The sequence below is a fragment of the Poecilia reticulata genome, linkage group LG16 (genome assembly GCF_000633615.1).
Source record: "Poecilia reticulata strain Guanapo linkage group LG16, Guppy_female_1.0+MT, whole genome shotgun sequence".
Taxonomy (NCBI): domain Eukaryota; kingdom Metazoa; phylum Chordata; class Actinopteri; order Cyprinodontiformes; family Poeciliidae; genus Poecilia; species Poecilia reticulata.
In genome coordinates, this window is record NC_024346.1 from 16,099,116 (window position 1) to 16,121,366 (window position 22,251).

General features: G+C 40.8%; 2 protein-coding genes across 6 annotated transcripts; both read right to left on the reverse strand.

Annotated features, from left to right (window-relative positions):
- Positions 1 to 789: 789 nt before the first annotated feature.
- Positions 790 to 3,920, reverse strand: LOC103478674 (transmembrane protein 200A-like). 4 transcript variants are annotated; one of them, XM_017309221.1, is made up of 3 exons: positions 3,351 to 3,920; positions 2,904 to 2,951; positions 790 to 2,467 (listed from the first exon to the last, which is right to left on the reverse strand). In XM_017309221.1, the coding sequence occupies exon 3, from the start codon at positions 2,458 to 2,460 to the stop codon at positions 1,747 to 1,749; it is 714 nt and encodes a 237-aa protein (XP_017164710.1). In that variant the 5' UTR covers positions 2,461 to 2,467; positions 2,904 to 2,951; positions 3,351 to 3,920; the 3' UTR covers positions 790 to 1,746. The 4 variants fall into 4 exon arrangements, with proteins under 4 accessions (XP_017164710.1, XP_017164709.1, XP_008430896.1 ...); XM_017309220.1 differs by having other exon boundaries at positions 2,904 to 2,931; positions 3,019 to 3,920; XM_008432674.2 differs by lacking the exon at positions 2,904 to 2,951 and having other exon boundaries at positions 3,019 to 3,920.
- A 5,137-nt stretch (positions 3,921 to 9,057) lies between these two features.
- On the reverse strand, positions 9,058 to 21,115 carry l3mbtl1b (L3MBTL histone methyl-lysine binding protein 1b). Of its 2 annotated transcripts, none has more exons than XM_008432671.2 (22): positions 20,740 to 21,115; positions 19,017 to 19,151; positions 17,781 to 17,976; positions 17,467 to 17,635; positions 17,234 to 17,363; positions 17,078 to 17,129; positions 16,455 to 16,549; positions 16,248 to 16,352; positions 16,028 to 16,163; positions 15,844 to 15,935; positions 15,596 to 15,747; positions 15,299 to 15,375; positions 14,977 to 15,062; positions 14,517 to 14,627; positions 14,313 to 14,427; positions 14,103 to 14,202; positions 13,455 to 13,649; positions 13,097 to 13,198; positions 12,944 to 13,008; positions 12,692 to 12,864; positions 11,749 to 11,811; positions 9,058 to 10,416 (listed from the first exon to the last, which is right to left on the reverse strand). In XM_008432671.2, exons 2-22 carry the CDS (start codon positions 19,125 to 19,127, stop codon positions 10,288 to 10,290), a joined length of 2,454 nt encoding a protein of 817 aa, XP_008430893.1. In that variant the 5' UTR covers positions 19,128 to 19,151; positions 20,740 to 21,115; the 3' UTR covers positions 9,058 to 10,287. The 2 variants fall into 2 exon arrangements, with proteins under 2 accessions (XP_008430893.1, XP_008430894.1); XM_008432672.2 differs by lacking the exon at positions 20,740 to 21,115 and adding an exon at positions 20,036 to 20,131.
- Positions 21,116 to 22,251: the final 1,136 nt, after the last annotated feature.

The window sequence follows — 22,251 nt, forward strand, 5'->3', positions numbered from 1 at the left end:
ATAAAAGTGTTACTGATTGCACTTTAAAAATTAGGTAACTTTATGTTATTAAAGGTAAAGTTTAATCAGTAATGATTCGTGTTCATGACAGATGTTATGTCATGTTTATGAAAGTGTCATGACAGTCTTATTCACCCCCCTTCAAATAAAGTGTTACCGAAATTATTAACCAAACACAGATTCTCTTATTGTGTGCTGGGTGTACATTCATTTTCTTTCAGATAGTTACTCTGAGTTGTATTTTAAGTTTGTTTCACAGGGGAGATTACTGGTAGTGCACCACCTCTAAGCTTTATTTCAGCTGTAAATATTCAGCGTCTTCTGTAAGAAAATAAAATTAAATAACAGTCCAATGCAATTTTAACATTTTAAAAGGTTGTTACTATAATTACATGAGCATCTATGATGTTTGAGTTTGGGTTTTTTCCATGTTGGCATTGAGCATTTGACAAATAGAAAGTACTCAGATTATTTACACCTGAGAAGGAGCTTGGAGGCGGAGTACCACCAATAATCTTCCATATGAAACATAAGTTGAAAATTAGCATCTCAAAGATTGCTTTGAGATGCTAAAAATCTGATAGGAAAGTAATCTTTTATAAAAAATCAATCAAATATCGTTTTTGTCTACCGCCATGATGTTTTTGAGGTTGGGTTTTTTTAAGATGACAGAAGTTCACGTTGGTCTTGATCTCCCACTTAGACTATTTGGTATCTTCACTGTCAAAGATCAGATAATTCAAAGAATTAAATATTTGACAAGAGATATTAACTCCTTGCAACAGAATCTTATTCTGAAATATCCCTTTAATTGTACTTGCAAATGTTTTCTTGTGCTTTATTTACTTTTTGTGCTCTTTCTCAGTTGTGCACAAGCCAAGAATTGAGATGGAGTAATGAAAATTTGAATAAAGCGTAGGAAACGAGGTGATGAAGAGATGGGAGATGAGAGGTCGCGATGGTGGGAGAGTGAGGCATCACTTACTCAAACCGACAGGAGTGATTTTTCTCAGTTACGTCAAGAATAACTCATCACAGCCTCACCAGAATTTGTGTTTTTAAATGCTGCTACTCGTTTCTGTTCATCCACTCTCAGATTCTCTCAGATCTTTTGACGCCGCACTGAAGGAAGAGGAGAAATGTGAACAGCTGAATGTGGGAATCCAAAGAAACTGTTGAAATTTACAGTAAGAAATCCGGATCTTGCAATCGAGCACCAGCTGGTATTAATAGCATGGCTGTAGGTGTCGAGTGAGAGGAGTGTGGCTTTTGTGCTGCTCTTGTTTACACCGAAACACAACTTTCCCCGAGATAAAGAGAAGATTATACTGCACGTGAGATAAGATAAAGACTCATTCAGGACCTAATCTGGCTCATCCTCTTTAGCGAACCTCTTAAGAAAGGAAAAGCCCACTACTAGGGGAAAGGATGAGTGTGAGAGGAAGCATTTATCACCCAGGTTGGCACCCAAATAACTTTTACAGCAGGTCCATGTTTGGTCACTCCAGAAGTGAAGTTTTATGGGCAGCCGGGCGGAGCTCTGAGACAACAAGATGACGAGTTGACATCAAACAGCGCAGCTTAAAATTTTTCAAATGTGGATGAGTCAGTGAGCAATGTAGGACAAAAACACCCTTCAGAGACAGTGACTCAGTGTACCACTCAGAGGCACTATAACATACAAACAACTCTTAAGCTCTTCTTCACTGAGCAGTGCATAGTCCGGTGGTTGTGCGTGGTGAAGTTTCAGTCCTGGGGCAGCTCTAAAGACTCTGTCCGGTCGATTTCACTCGAGTTGCTTGAATCTGAGTGAACCGGGTCAGAAGAAGCGGACAGGCAGGGTGAGGATTGGTGAGGATTGGGCTCCTGGTGGTGCAGAACTTGGGTGAAGAGTATCAACTTCCCCTTCTTCTCCTCTTCCTCTTTGTCCTCCTCCTCTTCCTCTTCCTTTTGGTCTCCCTCCTCATTAGAATCACTGCTGGCGAGAGGCAGGATGTGGACCGGGCTGGTCCACTGTGACTGCTCCTCATCCGAGTGCTCCCACTGCTCCTGAGTATCCTCCCAGCAGCTGCTCTCCTTCAGGTCCTCCAGGTCGTTCAGAGGGTCTCGAACAAGACTCTCTCGGTCCCGGTTCTCGTACAGCAGTGTGGCGGCGCAGATGAAGATGAAGAGGCCCACTCCCATGACCACCGGCCCGGCCAGCTTCATCCGCTCAACGTGGGTGCTCCCACGTCCGCCCACGGCCGGCCTCGGTGCGGCGGAGACGTAGCCCGCCACAGCCACGCTCATCCCCACCAGCACCACCATTGCGCCCAGCATGAGCCACACGCCCGGCGGGGAGCCCAGGCGCAGCTTGGTCTGGAGGGCTTCTCCTTTCCTCAGGTGTTTGTGGCAGGCCGGGAGGCAGACCGGTGAGGAGTGGGAGGAGGCAGGGCTGCAGGGCGGACTGGCAGCCGTCATCCTCAGACTAAACACAGAATGGAATGAAATCTTCATGAAACATTGTACCACATAATTTGGATGCAATTCTCCATATAAAAACACTGCCTCACTTAAAGAAAGTCTAAATAATGACTTATATTGCACTTATCCCTAGATTAAAAAGTCAACAAGGTCAAATGGACCACTTAGCAACATTAACTCAAAACAGAATTTTAGCAGTTTATAGGCGTCAACAAAATACTTTATCATATTAATATGACAAACGGAAATAGAAAAATAAAACATTTTTGTTCATTTTCTTGTATAAATGAGAACATGAAACATGTTTTTAAGGTAGTTGAGAAACTACAATACCAAACATTAGATAACATTTTAACTAAAGTATGAATCTACTCTTAACACTAGCATCAATCCGATACTGATACCTCCTCGGTATCGATATTTTGGATCGATCCACCCACCTTCAGCATCTGAATGAGCGCCTGGCGGCTGGAGGGAGACAGTTTACTCTGCATTGCACACAACAGGAAATAGCTGTTTTAATAAGACATGTGGCCGAGTTAATGAGATGCCAACCTCTCTGCAGTTCCTCCCTGTGGAGCAACACAGCCTCCTCAGCCCGAACCCGGACTTCTCTGTTATTGGACCACTCCATCAGCGCTTGTGATTTCACTTCACGATCTCACTGCGGTCTTAAGAAGCGGCTCCGTGGAAGTCCTCTGAACTGAACTCATAATTTAATTTGCCCCCGAGGGAGACTGGACTCAGAGGGCGGACTGAGACCGGTCGTATTTCAAGTTAGGAGAAGTGTTTTTACGCATAAATCTTGCGTTCATCTGCGCTGTTGCTCAATAAAATAAGCCTTTTCATGTGTTGAGGCGGTGTGCATGCAGTCAGTGGGTACTTGCCTTGTTTTGGATGTAAATCTCTAGCAGAAACCGGCTCCTCGGCATTATCAGAATACATAATCCCGAGTTTCGTTATTCCTCCCACTCCTCCACTTTTGATCCGCGGCTAATCCACTCTTTCTCCCATTTCCTCCTGAGATCGGGACGTTTTTGTTTTAGGTGTTTTTTTTTTTTAAACCCTCCTCTCTGCACAGTGTGAGTCAGTGCAATGCGCAACAGCGGAGCCTGAAATGTAGCTTTTATAGTAAATAAGAGAAAAAAAGTGGTGCAGCGCTGCTCTGCCTCTCTGTCTACGCGCTGTCCGCCTGTGCGTCTCTGCAGCCTGCTTGCTCCTCTGTGTATGTGGAGAGGAGGGGTCGTGGGAATCTGAGGCTGGTCCAGGCCAGTCCCACGGTGAGCCCACCGTGGGACTATTTATCCTCACCCATCAGCAGTCAGTCGTGTTTTCTGTTGCAGAAAGTGCAGCCCTCCTTTTCCGTCCAGCAAAAAATAAAAATAAAAAATGACGCCACTTGACTACAATTTATCATTCATGTACATCTTTGCTGGCTGAAAATACAAGCAGTCCTAGATTTGAGGGAGGATTTTCTTATGAATTTAGCCACCATTCAATGCCAAGCAAAACACTAAACGCCTCTTATTTATAGTAGTCCGGAAGTTATTACACCTCTTGAATTTTCGACTACAAGTTTAACTTTTTTTATTAGTAATTTTTGTGACCTAGAGGATGAAATCTTCGCCTGTTGTTTTTCCAGTCAGATTGTTGGTACATGCGCACCCAGGAGTGACTTAATGAAATCTGCTGGATTTCCAGATGGAAAACTTTATAGCTTATCTGATAAATAATCTGCACTGCTTGATGATCTGTTTGAAATTGACTTGAAATCTGTCTTGGATTGAGCTGACCTTTTTGGTAAAGTGACATTTCTTTAGTGGTGAATTGAATTTATTTGGAAAAAGCTTAATTTTTTGTCAGATTAAATGCAGAATAACAGAATAACAAAAAGTTATTACAATACTTAAATAACTTGCTAGCATGGCAAACAGTATCAATAGAAAAACTAAACAGAAAAACAGCTAAGTGCATAAAAATCATAATTCAAGTGCAAATCAAGATAATTTTTTTTTTGAGGTACAGAAGCTAATATTCAAAAGTAAAATTTCAAAAGTGAATCTGAATCTAAAGTACCGATCTTGAGATTTTGACTCAATCCACTCTCCTTTACTATCAAGGAAAGTTTTCAAGTCTTGTCAGATTTTGACATGCATTTATGTTTGGACTTTGCGTTGGTTTATTGCAGCTTTGGCTGAATGTTTCTGGTTGTGACCCTTTGCCCTGGTCTCCAGTCATGTGGACTCTAACTGGTTTTCTTCCAGTATTACCCTGTATTTATCTTAATTTCCCATCATCTCTGGTGTGTTCAGGGTGAGAGACCGTGTTGGTGATTAAGAAGTTCATCTGTCCAGAGCGCCTCATCTCCACTGTTCAAGACTTCTTTCTTCTTGCCACTCTTCTGGAAAGGGCCAGATTTTTGCTGATTCCCTGAATATTCCTTGTCTTGTCCAGCCTCTGGATTTACAGGTGTGTCTCCCTGTCTCCCTCAGATGATAGATTGAACATTGCCTCATTAGGGATTTCATAATGTAACCCTGCTTTAACCTTTGTCTTTAACGTGTCTGCTGATGATTATTGTCTAATAAACCTCTGAAGTCGTCACAGAACAGTCGGATTTATGCAAAGATCAACACTAATGATATTCATTGAAGGTCGTATTTCAACCTTCAATGACTTTAAACATCTTAAAATATGAAAAGGTGAAAACTGTACGAACGCTTCTACAAGCAAAGAATCTCAAAGTTTGTAGCTGAAGCAGAAATGTGGAGGTTGTGTGGTTCACATGAACTGAATTTAGTTTTATTTGGTTTACCTCAAATTTGGGCCACATGTTGATCCCCCGCCGCCTCCTCCCCCTCTTGTCTCGGTCTGTCATGTGTCACAGGACCAGATGTTACGCCAGCAAATGGAACACAGGGCAACTTTGTTTGTGAACGTCAGAAAGGTAGTTTAATGAGTTTCATTTCGACCCATGTGGGCCGGATGTAGCCCACACAGGAATATTGCTGGTTTCAGGTCGATTTGTGCATGTGGGCGACACACGCAGCAGGTCTGGGTTAGAGTTCAATGTGAACCAGAGCAGAAGCACGCATTTATACAAAATTTAGGCCACATTTATGACTCTTTCATTCGTGTTACAGGACTTTATATTAACTGATTTAAGTTTGAGCCTCCTTCAAAACACCAAGAAGTCTTATTTTATATTTAATAAAATGTATGCAATGCAACAAATGATCTCACAGGTTTTGGTTAAAGCACATTTATGAGTAAAAAAAAAAAAAAAGTGGGAATATTACATTTACCCAAAGTGCAGTTAGATGAACACGTTACTGCTAATTCAAAATTGTTTAAAAATTAACTATACCACTTCCTTTTGAAGGACAGGAAGTAAGCTTATGCACTCTCCACACTTACCAACGGTAAAGATGTGAAGGCAGCTTCAAATGAATATTTCATTTCTGCGCCATATTCCCACTCTGAAAACTTCAAAAAAAATCTGAATCTTTCATTTGAAAACATGTTGTAAGGGGAAAATCCTGGGTTTATTTATTTATAAAATCATCAGTGACAGTTACTGGCGCCCGCAATGATGCAACAGAATAATGTTTGTAATTACAAAGTTGATGTGAATGTCTAAGAAATGTTGAACGTGATGTGACGCATTTCTCTCTGCTCCACTCTTCAAAATGGATTGCAGAAAGGCAGATGTGTGTTTGTCTTCATAACTCGGTTCTCACTAGGACTGCATGATGCAGGAAGACGTGTAATTTATGGTCAGCATACATCACAACTCCCCCCTCCATTTCCTGCAAACTCTTGCGCAGGGGCGCAGTATAGGGGAAAAAGTGATGACAATTCTAAGGGTCCTGACCAACAGGGGGCACAATTTCTTAATCTTTTGTTCATAGAAATAAAATAAAAAAACAAATCAGGACCCTGTCAATTTCAAAATTAATCATATTGTATTTTCAAAGATTGTTTTTAGCAGTAAAAATTTTATGTTACCACTCCCAGATCAAAAAACACACATCCATATTTACCCTGAACCCCCTCACCCCCGGGTTAAATGGTTTGTTCCTGCTTGGAGCGAGTCAGCAGCAGCTCTAACCCACGTCCCTTCTGACTCGTCTTCTGCTAAGTGAAATTAAAACTGCAATATGTCACTTTTATATAAATATATTTTTTTCCACATATTTGCTAAAACTGTCATTATGTTGTGACAGTATGGTATGAGAGGTAATCTGTGAAAAATCTATTTCCTCTGCTTTCTCCCAGTGCTAGAAACAACCAGTCAGTGGCAGGAGAGTTTTAGTGCTGTCAATCACAATCTCACTCATCCTTCCTCCCCCTCGATTTGTGCTGTGCTGCAGCTAGCATAGCACAGAGCTGTGCTGCAGCTAGCATAGCACAGAGCTGTGCTGCAGCTAGCATAGCACAGAGCTGTGCTGCAGCTAGCATAGCACAGAGCTGTGCTGCAGCTAGCATAGCACAGAGCTGTGCAGATTCAAACTGTGAATGCTCAGTTTAGTTAGCATAGCTACCAATGACGGCAGATAAACGGTTTCTTKTAATGATAAGTTGTTTCTCCACCATTAGCACATTTAGCAGTGAGTGAATGAAGCTAATTGACAGTGCTAAGAGCGTCCTATTAGTTCTGATTGGTTGTTTTGGTCAGAACGGTGCATTACTTTAACCAGTAATGCACCATCTCAGGAAGGAGATGGAGGCGATTGATTGTTTTCACAGATTATGTGTCTCATAACAAACTGCTACGACATGGTGACAGCTTTAACAAATATGGAGAAAACATATTTTTTATTAAAGTTATACTGCAGCTTGAATAAAATGCAACTACATAGCATTTTTGAGAAGTCTGTATTGCTTTATGTGTAGTTGCACGTTGCTTTTGACTGTTGCTCATGGGGAGAGACATTTCACTAATCTAATAGAAAAAATGTAAGCAACCTACTTACATACTGGATGTGGACTGTTGGATGTTACATTCATGAGCAGTAAATATTGTGGTAATTATCAGTATTGAACCAAAGAAAGCAAGGCAGATGCAAGCCTTTAAAATTGTGACGCTTTTTATGGGTCAAATAGACTCAAAAATTGTAACAGCAGCTGCGTGGGGGATGGGGGAGGGCAAGATTTCTGAGGGAGACGCATTGCTTTTGAAATGTGATACACCACCAATTACTGCAACCAGTGTAGTAGCAATATTGCAAAACTAATATTGCAATGACAATTATAATTTAATTCAATATATTGTGCAGCTTAGCTAAACTTGTCCACATCTACTGTCTGAGCAATAATTACGTTTGTGACTAATGAGGCTAGATGAGAATCGGTGCTTGTGTTGCCACCGCCGAGTTTCTCAGGGACATTTATTACAAAAATAACTCACTTTTAAATCACTGCAGTAATGAACTTGTTTACTAAGTGTTACTAAGTACAATGTTTATACTCCATTTACATAAACACTGACTGCTTTGGAGACATGCCACTAAAAAAACCTTTTCTGACTAAGATTGAGTCAAACACTCCAGATTGGTTTGACTTGAGACGAAAGATGATTTTATTTTATTTTTTAAACACCTCAGGGTGTCTGGTGGAGGTCCTCTAATGCTGTGGGTCTGTTTCTCAGCTTGTTGAAGTACTGCAACATTTTGTAAAAAACTTTAATGGCTTCAGCTAAAATGTAGGATTATTATCAAGTCCAAATGTATCTTCTTCCATGGACATCCCCATCCCGATTTAAGTACTTTAAGGAATCTTATGTTAGGAGCGCAAGAAAGAATCCAAAGACTTTGGATTCTCTAGAGCAGAAGTGTCTTAAGAGTGGCTCAGGGGGCCATTTGTGGCCCTTGAAATGATTTGGTTCAACCCCTGACCACAAGTCAAGAATGTTAAAGACTTTGACCGTCAAAATAGAAAACAAGTTTTGCCCCCAGAAATGTGGAAATCCTGTTTTTCTTTTAAAAAGTCAACAGCCTTTTGTATGTTTTGGATCTTCAATGATTTACAGATATCATAAAAGAAAATAAATCCCAATAAACTAATGTTTACATTTTTTCATTTAATGAACTTTATGGCCGGCCAGTAATTACAATTTTCCAGCTTTGGCCCTTGGAGCAAAAGGTTTGGACACCACCGCTGTGGAGAAAAGAAAGATCAACTTTACTATCTAATATACTAATATTTGTTAACACTAATATCACCTCCTAACATGGGGCGGCAGTAGTATAACCAACAGAGGTGCCCATAATTGTTCCAACGGTGATTTTATTAGAACCAATCATTTAATCCTAAGGGATTTTTTTCCCCCACACCAGTGAATAAATATATAAGTGCAGAAGTTACTTCACCACTTCCACATTCATACAAACACAAAAAAAACATAAAACTAAAATAGTTTGACTTTTGCTGAAGTCATAAATCAGATTAAGTGTCGTCTGACAAAGCGTTCAGAACGCTGAGGTTGATCAGCCAAACATGGCCGGCGTGTAAACAACAGAGATGCGGAGCGCAGCTTCAGATGATCAGTGAGTTTGTGTGTGACATGGCGGGGGTTAAAATGAGGACAGCAGACAGTGTGCATCTCATTTATTGTCTCCCATTCACACGTTCCGTCAGAGGAGGCAGAGCAGCGTACCATTATCCCATAATTTACAAAACATAAATAAAAGCTGTTTGCATATGAACCGTAACTGATGTACACATCCAACCTGCCATGGCATATTTACAAAGGCCCCTCCCCCTTACCATTAAATTGCTTGTTTTGTCAGTTCACGGTCTTCATGTCCTTCTTGCCTGTACAGACAGATCATTAGTCTTTGCATAACAAAGCAGGACTAAACTCTGGTAGAAGAAAAGAGAGAGGCTTCTTCTTTTAGTCAGAGCTTATTCGAACCAGGAACAAAAAGGTGGATATCAGAACAACTTTAAGTTGTTTAACATTCATATTCATGTGTTTTTTACGAGAAAAAAAAACAAACAAACAAAAATAGCTGGTTCAGCATCTACAGAGACGGGACAGGTTCCTTGATTTACCGAGCCAGCCATCGCAGCTCGGCCCAAAACGATCCGCAGACCAGAAACGCAACATACACAGAACAGTGGGAACTTGCATCTCCATTCCTCAAACACACTTAATCATCTCTGCACACAAACAAGGACGCCGTTTCAAGCATTCTTATTGAATCGAACCTCCTGCCAACTCCAAATGACCAAAACACTGATGCTCTTTGAGCCTGCTGAGCAGCCATCTCTCTCTAATTTATAGGAGAAACGCCGAAGTGCCTCTGCTCCTCTGGGTTTCACATTTTTAAAAAAAATCTTCTCGCCGTTTTCCGATTGTATTTTGCAGCTTCTCAAAACGAAACAAACAAAAGAAATTATTATAATAATAATAATACTTGTTCTACCTGCTCAGAGCCACAGCACCTTTTCTTTACAAACGAGAAATCCAACAACGGGGACAATAAATCCAATCTGTAAACTGTACAATGTTAAGAAGCCTTAAAGGCGCCTGCATGTTTTCAAGATTCTGTAAACAAAACAACTCGGGTTAGTAAATCTTCATGGTGTCTTTTAAAATGCTCTCCCAAGCTGGCCGTCGTAGAGGAAGAGGGGAGAGACGCTACACCTTCCAGACAAAGGCTTTCTCTTCTCTTCTCTCTCGTAGCTGCACCACTGCAGAGAAACTAATTGGCCTTGTTCTAGTTGATTTTTTTTCTCTTCTTCTTTTTAAGAAAATGTCCGATCTGAGACTTGAGTCGAGACCTGCGTGGAGGGAGAGACTCCCCCTGACGTCGGGTCTCACTCTTCGTCAGCGTTCTTCAGCATGAGGATGGAGTTGTAGATCTTCAGAGCCGGTCCCAGCTTGATGGACAGGATCTTAACGATGTCTGCCTGGGTGAGAAGCAGGAAGGCCTCGCCATCTATTTGCTAGAAAGGGAACAAAAAAAAAAAAAGCTTTTGTTGTTGTTTTTCCCCCCACCCAACTTCAGTAATTGCGTATTTTAAATCTGCTTGAATGAATGCTTGTGGTCAGATGTACAAACATATAAACCTGTATTTGCATATATTGATGAGGCCAAGAATGTAAACCTTAAAGGGGACATATTGTGAAAATAAGACACATTTTGCACATTTTTATACTAACATTTGGTAACAAGTTATTGTTTTTTGTGGGTGCCTGGAAAAAAAAAGTTTTAAAAAAAAAAAAACTCTGATTGTGCGGTCAGTCCAGCATCAACAGATGACACCAATATTTAGCTTTCTGGCCTACATGCTAAATAATGTATGTTCAATCCCATCACTGTGAACATGGTGGTGGCAGCATCAGGCTGGGGGAAGGTTCTTCCTTCCAAAAAGCAAAGCTGGTCAGAGTTAATGGGGTGATGGATGGCAGCGTTTAGGAGGACACTGAGCCTAAACAGGCTGGCAGAGCGCCTGGATTATATGGACAGGTCAAAGGTCAGAGGTAAGCTGGAGCTGTTTCGTAAAGAATGAGCAGAAATATCAGTCTCCAGATTTCCAGTGAAGCAGTGAAAGGTGGAAATTATTGAGTCCAGCTGGCTAAATACAAAGGCTAGCCAAAAATAAAATTATTTTAATTATTTGTACCTTTTATTAACTTTGCTTTTATGTGCTGCTTTGTGTTTATATACCACATAAACTCCCAAAACAATAAAGTTCGGGTCTGTGATGTGACAAAGTATGAAGAAGAAAAATCAGTCGCTGATTAATACAAAAGTACAAAGTTCATCTTATTAGCAACAGATATTTAGTTAAATGTTTTTAATAATAGTTAAAATGCTTGAAACTGCGTAAATTAGCAACAGCATACAAACTAGCAAAGAACCCCAAACACCAGAAGACACATCTTTGCCAGTAATAATTAAATATTAAACAAACTGAGTCAACACAATGAATTATTGCTGCCGAGTTTCTGTATTAGAGTTCTTGTCCCAATCTGCTTCATAAAAAAGGATTCTGGAAGCCACTTCCTTTTTGTGTGAGCAGAAAAACAGAAGCCCTCGCACTGGACTGACCTCCCATATTAATTTAATTATCCTCATTTAAGTATCGTTTATTTAAATCAACAATAACAATTTAGTCAGTTCGATTTTGAAGAGTGCAGAAAGAGAGATCACGTCTACATTTCATTTTACTTCATTAAGCTGCTTGACTTTAAAAAAATGGAACATATTGTTATCAGTAGTGACCAGGTGTTAGTTGAATCTCTAATCGTAGGAAACAAAGGGAATTACTCACCTCTGTTTTAAAAGTAGCAGCATGCTCTTTGCATCCTGGGAGTCCTTTGACAAAACCGGCCACCTAGTGGACAAAGAAACCAAGACAAAAATCATCTTGACCAGCGCAGACTGACTCGTTCTGTAAAAATACATCCATCACAGTTCTGATTTCCAAGCTCTGCTTTTTGCAAAGCTTGACATTCTGACTCTAGCTGATTATGGTTATATTTTTCTTTAAGAAATATGATATAAGACGACAGAAGAAGAGCATTCACAATAGATTCTGTGCTGCCATGAGCTCTCATCAATTATTTATCCTAAGTGTAAGGGCAACATCACGCAGCATGTGTGAGAGAGCAGTAGCTGTGAAACAGGATTTTAATGGAAAGGACAAACAAAGTTGACATTTTAAACTGGATTTATTTGCAATTAGCCTGGTTAGCAAGGCTTGGATTATAAAACAGCGCTCTGGGTGAGTCCTGGAACCATTAGATGTTGTCAGCATACAAAAATGTTCTGCAGAGTCATGCTAATTACTTGATTTAGAGACGCATCTAAAAGTTAAAGGACATCAGCCCAGAGAATTTAGAAACTCATTTTGACTTTGAAATGCTGAAAAAGCTGCCAACGCTTTCAAATCCAAAAAGAAACAGAGGATAAAAGCTCTAAAGAATAAAATTAGGCAACATTGTAGCCTTACTGTTATATAAAACTACTGTATAAAAGCTGATACATCTTGGGATGTTTTAAATTTCTTCTAGCATCTCAGCTATCTTTAGTTACTACAGATAAAAACACCTCAGTTGGTAGCCTGCCAGGCAGAGAAGATGATCAGAAAAGCTTTCTTGAGTATCCATTCACTGTTGCCGTTCATCCAAACAACCAGTTGTGTTCATGTTGGATCGGTGAATGAGGAGCATGTCTGTTTTTAATGTGTTAAGCAGTGTGTAGGCATGTCTGACCTCCTCAGCGCTCCAAGTGGCCACTCTCTTGGCAGTCAGCCCCAGGACCTCGGGCAGCAGCTGGCAGTGTTTGTCCCAGCAAAGAGCCACTCTGTGCGGGGGGGAGGCGGAGATGCCGGGAGGGAACACTGACTCGTGTAGTGCTTGCTGGAGTGAGATGGTTTCTGGGGACGCTGCAGACGGAGAACAGAGCAGCAGTCAGTGGGATGCGGCATCGAGGTGCCTGCTTTATAGTAAAGCTCCCCCACTTACATTTCCCATCACTAATCTCATCCTTGACATAGTGCATTTTTAGATACTTGGGCAGTGGAGCCATTCTGAAAAACAAAAAACAAAAAAAAACCCACAAAAGTTTAGATGATAGTTTTGGCCGGAAACCTTCGGCTCAGTGCTGACGAGTCCCACCTTTTAGGCCTCGTTCCATTGTGGCTTTGCTCGTTGGCTCCACCCACTGGCTCTGGCTGGTTGTTGCATTCTGAATGCTCCGCTTCCACAGGCGCTGGTTTCCTAGCAACAGACACTACAGTTCAGAAACAAATCCTTTCAAATATTCATATAAACTATAAATACATAATTGAAAGCACAATATGAGTGTACATGTGAACAAGCAAAAAAAAAGAAAATGTATTTATTTTGAAACACTTTCTAGAAGTAAATTTAAATCCATTCAAGCTTCTAAACCTTTTACCACCACTGTGATTTTGGTGAGTTTTTAAGTGAACTGCTTTTGTTTCTTGTTAAAACATTGTTTTCAGGAGCAGACCTGCTCTGGGGATCCAGGGGCGGCTCGCTTTGTGCCGGCGCCGATGTGGTCTGGAGTGGATTGTTCGATTGCGGGTCGGGGCGTCGCCCCCGTGCCGGAGGCCCGCTGAGGACGAGAGGTCGCTCTCCACCGAGACGATCTGGCAACAAGCCCTCCTTGTTCAAGTTCATCTCAGAGTAAGGGCAGCTCACCTGGCTGCACACAGGAGGAAGAGCTAAACTTTTTATACGGGCAGAAAACAGCCTTTTGGATGTATTTTGCATTTCTGGCAACAAGCATCCTGCAACAAATAGGAGGTGGAGGCCGCCATTATCACTTTGATTCTCACAAACACAGCAACACATTTAGATCGCGAGCCACCCACACAAATATTATTGACATCTGAGAACAAAGTCTCCTGTCCTCTTTTTACACCATTACTAAATAGGATAAAAAGCAGGAGGGTATTTTTCGGGTTTACAGGGGAGCGGCAGTTCAGTTTAACGAAACATGGAGCAGTTAAAACAAAGAACATACATGTTCTGCAGTAAGGCAGGAGGGAGTGGATAAATTACTGTAAACAGAGCTCCTACATGTTTTTCCAAAGCCAAATTTTCATACTTTTGCAGACTGGCTAGAAAAAGCTGAACCTAAACATGAGCAACTAACGTGTAGTGCGTCCCGTAGCGAGGCCCCCTTATGTGTCCGACCCCGTTGCATCCTGGGGTGGGACAGCCTTGCCCAGGGGCAGGTATTGAATCACTTGTGCCTGGAATAAACAAACACAAGGCAACATTAAAGCATTGCTGTGGGGATTTCTGCAAATTCGTTTATTGAAGTTTAACATGAAAAGGCAGGCTGAGTTAAAGCATGTCTTACTGTTGGGGTGCTGTAACGGGTGTCCGGTTTTCTGACACCATCCGACTGGGTGCAGATCTGGGCAATCTGTCTCAACCCAGTAGTCGTAATCCATATTCCAGCCATCGAAGTGGACCTACATGAGAGGAGGAAGGAGAATAAATATGTATTGCGTAAGAAAAGCAAAGAGGGAGTTTGGGAAACGCCTCTGGAGACGCGTCACACCTTCAGTCGGTGGTCCTCTGTGTCCACTATGGTAGCTACACGGATGAGCATGGGGTTCCTCTTATCAACGGCTTCAACTTTCATCCCAACCTGGAAACCATGAGGAGGTCGCTGCAAAGATAAAAATGGGTTCAAAACCACAAAAAATGAAGAACAAATTAGAGAAAACTGGACATTTTCTGGACGTTAGTCAAACAGACAGCCTTGTTTTCAACTCAAGACATAAAGATTATTTTAGCGGCACAAAAAAACTATTGCACCAGAAACCACAATATGCATCCACAGCACAGAGTAATAAAAATGCAACAGTGACCATAAGTTAAGTCCTTATTGGTGTTTTGCATCTGCAGAGACCCGATGTGAAACTACAAAAATATTTTAGGGAGGCAGCATTGCCTCTTTGGTCTAAGAGACAAAACAAAGATACAGTAAATATGAGTGAACCAGATAATAATCGTACCGGTTTGAAAGCTCTTGCAGGAGCAGGTTGTGCTCCCGCTTCCTCCATGTACTTTTCCCATGAGAAATTCTTGGGATCTTTGTGTTCTAAGAGGAAGAAACTTTGAATTAATGGTGGAACTTCTCACTTTGAATACTTTGTTAAAAAAACACACCTTACAGGACACCAAAGATTACAAATTATTTACACAGTGCATTTCTGAATGAGCAACATACATAATTCAATTCAGCTACAGACTATCATTTTGTTGCCATTTATCTGTGATAACAGTAAGATACTAGTAATGCTTGTATAAAAACAGGCTTAGCCAGCAGCGTCTTACTGGGTGGAGTTATTAGAGTCAACTGAGCTTCTTCACAGAAACCAACAGGATGTATGTATGGACTGCTGGCATCACACCTTACATAAAAGAACATAAACATAGTAAAAACAAGCAGTATAGTAACATAAACATGGTTTTACAAACAGATATTTAAAAACAAAAAGATTTTGGCGTTTAAAAACCACATGTGCATGTTTATCCACATCCTCCCACATAGAGGTAGAGAATAGTGGCAGGGATACAGAAAGCGTCAGTGTGCAGAGAGAGGGAAATGACCCTGGGTAATAAACTTCCTACCAATAATCATGTGTGTCATCCAGGCTGTCAAAATGAATCAGAAGGCGGTTGTCGACAACGGCAGCGATTGTTGCTACACAGATCTGCGAGGGGTTCTTCCTGTCGGCTGCCTCCAGTTTCATTCCAGCTCTAAATCCAGATGGGGTCACGGACTACAACCAGAACAGCAACGACGAGGATTAAATGAGTTGCAACACAGTCAGGGTGGATCAGATTATTGAGTGGTGCATCGTTTGTGTAGGACTCACTGTGTTGAGGCTCTTAAAAAGATGCTTTGGAGCCAGTTGGCCTCTGCAGTTTTTCACATACGTACTCCAGTTAAACTCTCCTTCTTTACAGCCTACAGTGAAGTAAACAAATCCATACAGGTGATTTTTAGAAAACATTACCTCCAATTTTATGTAAAAAATAAATAAACATGTCTGGGATTACCTTTAGGCAGTAATAACTTGTGTCCGTTCTTCTCACACCACCCGGCTGGCTTCAGATCCCACGAGTCGGCATTGGCCCAGAAGTCGTAGCATTCAGGGTAACCGTCGAAGTGGAGTCTCACTCTGTAACCTTGGATCTGTAAGACGACATGAAAACAGACTGTGAGGATGAAATTTCTGATTTCTGAAAAAGAGAGACAAGACATTATCAGTGTTCTGACCTCTGCAACAGTGAGCACGCAAAAGAGGGACGGGTGAGATGGATCAAGCCCTTCGAGCTTCATTCCAACCTTAAAACTGTTCCTGCTTTGAGGAAACGATTGGTGCTGAAAGGCAAATACACAACGCAATTAGACTGGATAAATAAGACGCCACATTAAAACAAAATAAATAAATAAATAAAGTGATGATAAAATTACAGTTTGTACCTCTTTGAAAAGTTTCACAGGTGCAGCAATGGTTCGCCCCTCCTCCAGGTAAGCAGGCCAGCTCCACGCCCGCTTCTTATTGGGCGTGGCAGGCACTGACATTAAAACAAACACAAATATGACATGTAACAGATGTTTTGACTGGGTTCCTAAACATTTTTTATGCCAGAGTGGTTCATTTTTTTCCATGTCTGGAGAGTTCTCAGTCTGTTTTAGCACATTATAAAAGTTTAAAGCGGAAAATTTGATGATGAATAATAGCATTTAGAATGCTATTATTAGCATTAAGGTTTTTCAGAATAGCATTTAGAAGTAAAAAAATATATAACCTGAAAAAACACACATGGATGAATGTACAAAAATTTATAAAGAAACATATTTTCGTTTTTTCCATATGAATTCATGGATGGATAAAGATTATAGAAAAGATGTCAAATGTTGGACTCATTTCACCCTTTAGAGTTACTAAGATTACATACAATCTGCCTAAAATCTCATTATTCGCATTGGCTTTTAGCATTTTTTCAAGGTTAAGTTTCAGTTATTTTTGTTACTCTCATTTATTTGTGTAACTTTACTTATTTCTTCACCTTTACTTCCTTATTATCAACAGTATAACCTACCAAGTTTGGCCATTTTGGCTCCTCTCCTGCCTTTGGTAGACTTAGCCTTTTCCTATCAGAACAAAAAGTAAAACAACTTAGTAACAACTTCTATAAAAACACAGATAAACAATAATTGACTAAATTTGAAGGTGATGTTCATGGTGTTGTCCTTACCTCTGGTTCTTCTTGATTGTCCTCCTCTTCATCACCAGAATCCATGTAGATCTTCCTCTTTTTCCGAACACGTTTCCCCAGTCGCTCACCATCCACTGCCTGACTGTCACGGGCTTCTGCTGGAGAAGATCTGCAAACCCCCCAACCCCCCAAAATAAAAAAAAATAAGAAAGCTCACATCAAACTATTCCAGAAGGCAGCAGTGAGAAAATATTGCATATATTTATTTTTACCTGCCGCTTGAAGGCTGAACACAAGAGCTACAGTATTTTCCCTCTATAAGGGCGATCCTGGAAACGGGTCCACCACAGGACCGACACCTTAACAGCTCCCCGTTTGGACCCGGATCCGCACCAGAAGCAGCTTTAACCCTGGGGCCAACCTCCATGCCAGGGTCCCCCTCTGAAAACAAGAGCACAGCCCCGGAAGCTCAAACACATGCGATATAAGAGGGTCTAAACTGAAAGATTTATATTAATGAATAGAAGGAGATTCTAAATAATTCAGATTTTTTTACGATGTCAGCGATTAACGGAGACCGTCGTACCTTTAGCTTGAGATGAGCCCGGTTTGCTCTGATTGACCGGAGCTGTGGCCGTGCTGGCCTGTGACTGGACTTCGGGTGGAGGGGTGGGAGTGTGAGACGGCACTGGGTTCAAGGTCTCACGATTAGCCTCTGCCTCCTGCCCTTTGACCTCTACGTCTGTGACTATCTCGAGGGTCCCAAACTCCGTCATGCGGAACTGAAACAAGAAGAGAAATAAGCAGACGTACCGATCAGGACTTGTGCCCACGCTCCAGATTCTTTTATCTCCTGTTCAGATCCTGTGACAAACAGATAAGTATGTAGAGCAAAATTATTTCTCTACATTTAAACTAACATTTTCACAACCCTTAAACTTTTTTGCTTTTTGTTAAAACTACAAACTGCTATGTATTTTATTTTTGATGTTATGTGATAAACATACACACAACAGTGAAGTGGAAAGAAAACAATGAATACACACATATGTAGGCCCCTAAAGAGGATCCAGTGCAACCAGTCACCTCCGGGAGGCAACTGATTAGAAAATACTATCGACCTGTGTGTAATTTAATGCCAGTATAAACCCAGCTCTTCTTTTTTTGCAAATGTTCGTCAGAAAACATTAGTAAATGAACAGCATTCTGAAGATATAAAAACACTGCTAACAGGTCAGGGAGAGAAATGTTGAGACATTTAAGGTTAATTTATTAAACGATGTCCTAATCTTTGAACATCCCAAGAAAAGACTGCAATAGACTTGGAACTGGGATGGAGGTTCACCTTCCAACAGGACAACAACTCCATACACACAGCCAAAACCACAGAGTGGTTTAAATACTTTGTGTTAGAAAGACCCAGTCAAAGTCCAGACATAAATGCAGTAGAGAATCTGTGGTAAGATTTATAATTGCACATTCACAGTTGTTCTCCATCCAGTCTGACCGAGCTCGAGAAAGAGGAAAGCTTTTGGGTTTTACATGCACAAAGCTGGTAAAAAAAAAAATACTCCAAAAAAGGCTTGCAGTTGTTACTACAGCAAGGGCATGATAGGTTTTTAGTGCTGAATGGAAAAGCAAGCCACACGTTACGGATTATTTCCCTTTCATTCACAATTATCCACTATTTCGTGCTGGTCTATTAAATTAGATACCACTATAATCCTTTGACCTTAGTGGTTACAAAATCTGAAACAGAGGTGAAATTACTTTTGAAAGGCACTATATCTGATTAAGAGCAGGAACAAAGAAAAATGTGTACCCTGATATCACTGCCTGGAAGTGTAGCAATACCATCCTTCCAGTCCAGAGCTCCCATCATGTCAAACTCAGCTCCCTGGGAGGGTCCATCACTGGGTGGAGTGTCAGTCATTCCCACTCCTCTGATATGACCTACCTGAAAAGCCATAATATCCACAGAAGAGCAAACACTTGAATCCTATAACTGAGTAGTCTGTACATTTATTTAAACTATCGATGTTTTTTTTTTCATTTGAAGTGAGGCGGTCGGCGTTATGTTTTTGTCTTCTCAAATACTAAAACGCAGATTCAACCTGCGCTTGTAAACAGTGATACCCAACATCACCACTAGATGGCGAGTGTGTGCAGGCTTGCAATGGTACACCATGCACTTCTGTTTCAGACAAAACACTCAATAATATTGTTTTGCCGGTCAACTAACGGGCAAATACGCAAACAAACGACCTCATTAGGATAAACATTTGTTAAGACCATTGACAAACAAGGGAAAATACGTCTCAAGTTTGAGTTAATCACAAAAGTTCGTCTTTTCCTTGTTTTAACGGTATCTCTTAAAAAGCAGAGTTTGTCTGGTTGCAAGCAAGCGAAATGACAATGTGTTCATCGATTTCACAAAGAACACTATTTTCTGCACTGACTGTCCAAACTTAAAAGCGTTTAAAAACGTATGTTATTACGATTAAACGTTTTAGTCCTGACGCATGTTCAACACTGAATTAATGTCATATTTTCTGTTTGCAACGCCGTCATAACCATGTGCAAAGTAAACAACAGTGAGGGTTAATGTGTCCTGTTTGAGTTTGACGTTGCAATTGATGCCTCAGTTTTATACCAGCTATAAATAAAGTGTATGTAAGAGCGCCCATGATTAGCATTCGCCCTATACAAAATGGCGGAGCATAGGAAGAGGCCACCAACATGTTTAAACTATGTTAATTACTCAAGTTGCCCATTTAAACTAATCATGCGAGGTCCCTTCGCGTCAAACAAAAGCAAAGGCTGGCTATGTAATTTCCTGACCGAGTGTTTTCATTGAGTCTGCCCGTTTTTCTTCACTTTCTCCTTGTCACGGAATGTCAGCCCAGGTTGCTACGGTAGCTAGCTGAAGCTAACCGTCAGCTAGCGCCGGTGTTGTGCCGTAGAAAGCACCCCTGCCGTCAAAACAGACCCCAGTTTCAAGACGCATATTTGCACCGATAAATCAGGTGGAAGTGACTGGGAAATGTTTTATCACGATGCAATCACTGTATTTATCTGATTGCATTTGTGAAAATAAGTGCCCTAAAATACGGTTCTAAACAGTGGATGCGTTTGACGGCTGGGGCACTTTTTTCGGCACAACACCGCTCCGTAGAAATGAACGGACGACTGCTAAACAGCTAGCCGTAGCATTGTGACTGGATGCAGCCAGATAAGGACAATCTGTAATAAATAAGTTTCCCGGTTAATAACTACCTAAAAATGCCGATATTTCAAGGAATATCACAAAAGCATAAACAATAAAACTACGCTGCTGTTATGAGATTTGACAATGTTGCCTGATTAATTTCTTCAATAGAAACTTAAAAAAACGATTTATTCACGCCGTTTTAAATCAAAGTGGAAATAACGCGAACAAACACCAACTAGTCAATCTTAGATCGGGCTTTAAATTTTTTGCTCACGTTAGCAGAGATAAAAAAAGAATTAACGGTCGTATTGTTTAGAAAAATTGTGGAACTCACCTCGTTTCTGTTTTAACTCTTATTTAGAGCTGGATAAGACCGATGCGCATGCGCGCAAGATGCGGCTGCCTGACAAGTTTGGGTCTCGGGAAAAGTTCAGCTCGCTATCCGTAGGCCTGCGTTTGCTCGCAGCATGCCCAAAACTCGGTTCGGGACTGATGTAAGGGATATTAGAAGCCTTAGTGGGGCTCGAACTTCCCCGTTGCCCTCGAACAGGCGTTTAAAGTATATCCCTCTCTCCTCTCTCCTCCTTCCCCCACTGTCAGAAGTAGGAGTGTGTGTATCAATGGAGCGCAGACAGGGACTGCAGCGGCTCCATTATAACCGTTGGGAGAGCGTTTGGTTCCTGTATGGTGAAAACGTCCGTTTGCATCTCTGTTTTCAACACTCCACCTCCGTTAAACGGCATATTTATACGAGTATTGTCCCCGGCATACGGAAACACGTATCACACCAGCGTGCTAACACACATCAGTCTGACGTGAAGTGATATTTCTTGCCTTAACAGATTGAATACATTGTAACACAAGAATCCAGACTGGCTTTAGCCGAACAGTTTGAGTTACAACAACAAAACGAACCCATGGTGTAAAAAAAAAAAAAAAAAAATCGAGTTTAACCACGCAAACTGTACGAATTAATGCGCAATACGTTTTGTGGTTGTAATATTTTTTTTTATGTGTGGTCTAATGCACCGCGTGTCGTCTTATTTTGAGGCAACACACTGGAGACATGGATTCATGGATTTAAAACTGTTAATGCTTCTGACATACTTGAACTGAATGGATTAACAGAAGTAGCTACTCCGTACGTCGTACGCGAATATTAAATTATAGTGGTTTAGGATAAAGTCTTGCCCAATTCACCATGCCCTAACGACGTTACGTTCCTCCCTTCTTCCCCGTTTCATAACCACGTTCTGAAACCATTGCATGCCCATTTATTTATTTATTTATTTATTTATTTATTTATTTATTTATTTATTTATTTATTTATTTATTTATTTATTTATTTATACCTCTTTGTCATCCGGCACCTTTGCGGTGTTAGAATGTGCACCTATTTCCTGAAGACATTAAGTAATAAAATATAATTGACTAATTGCCTGCTGGACTCCTGTAAATATTTAATAATATCTTCCAACAGATCGCCCAGAGTTGAGCAGTTTTAAGGCAGGGGTGTCAAGCTCAGTTAGCAGGCCCTAACTTAGATCAACAAAATAAATTGTTATATAATCTCATACAAAGTTATCAGTAAATCTGACTTAACATTTTATTTTTTATGACTCATGTATTTCTTGAAAATAAATAAACTTCGCCAACTTCAAAGTGGACGCTTTACTGACTTAAAAAAAAGTCGACATGTCAACAAGTGGGTGCAAACTGAGGAGGAAGTGAATTCAGGAAGGTTCAGCAAATTGATTTTAAATCAAAAACGTCGGGTACGAAACGACCAAACAACCCCACAAAAGTTACGAAGTGGCGTTACCAAAGATGGCGGCAGGGGAATAAT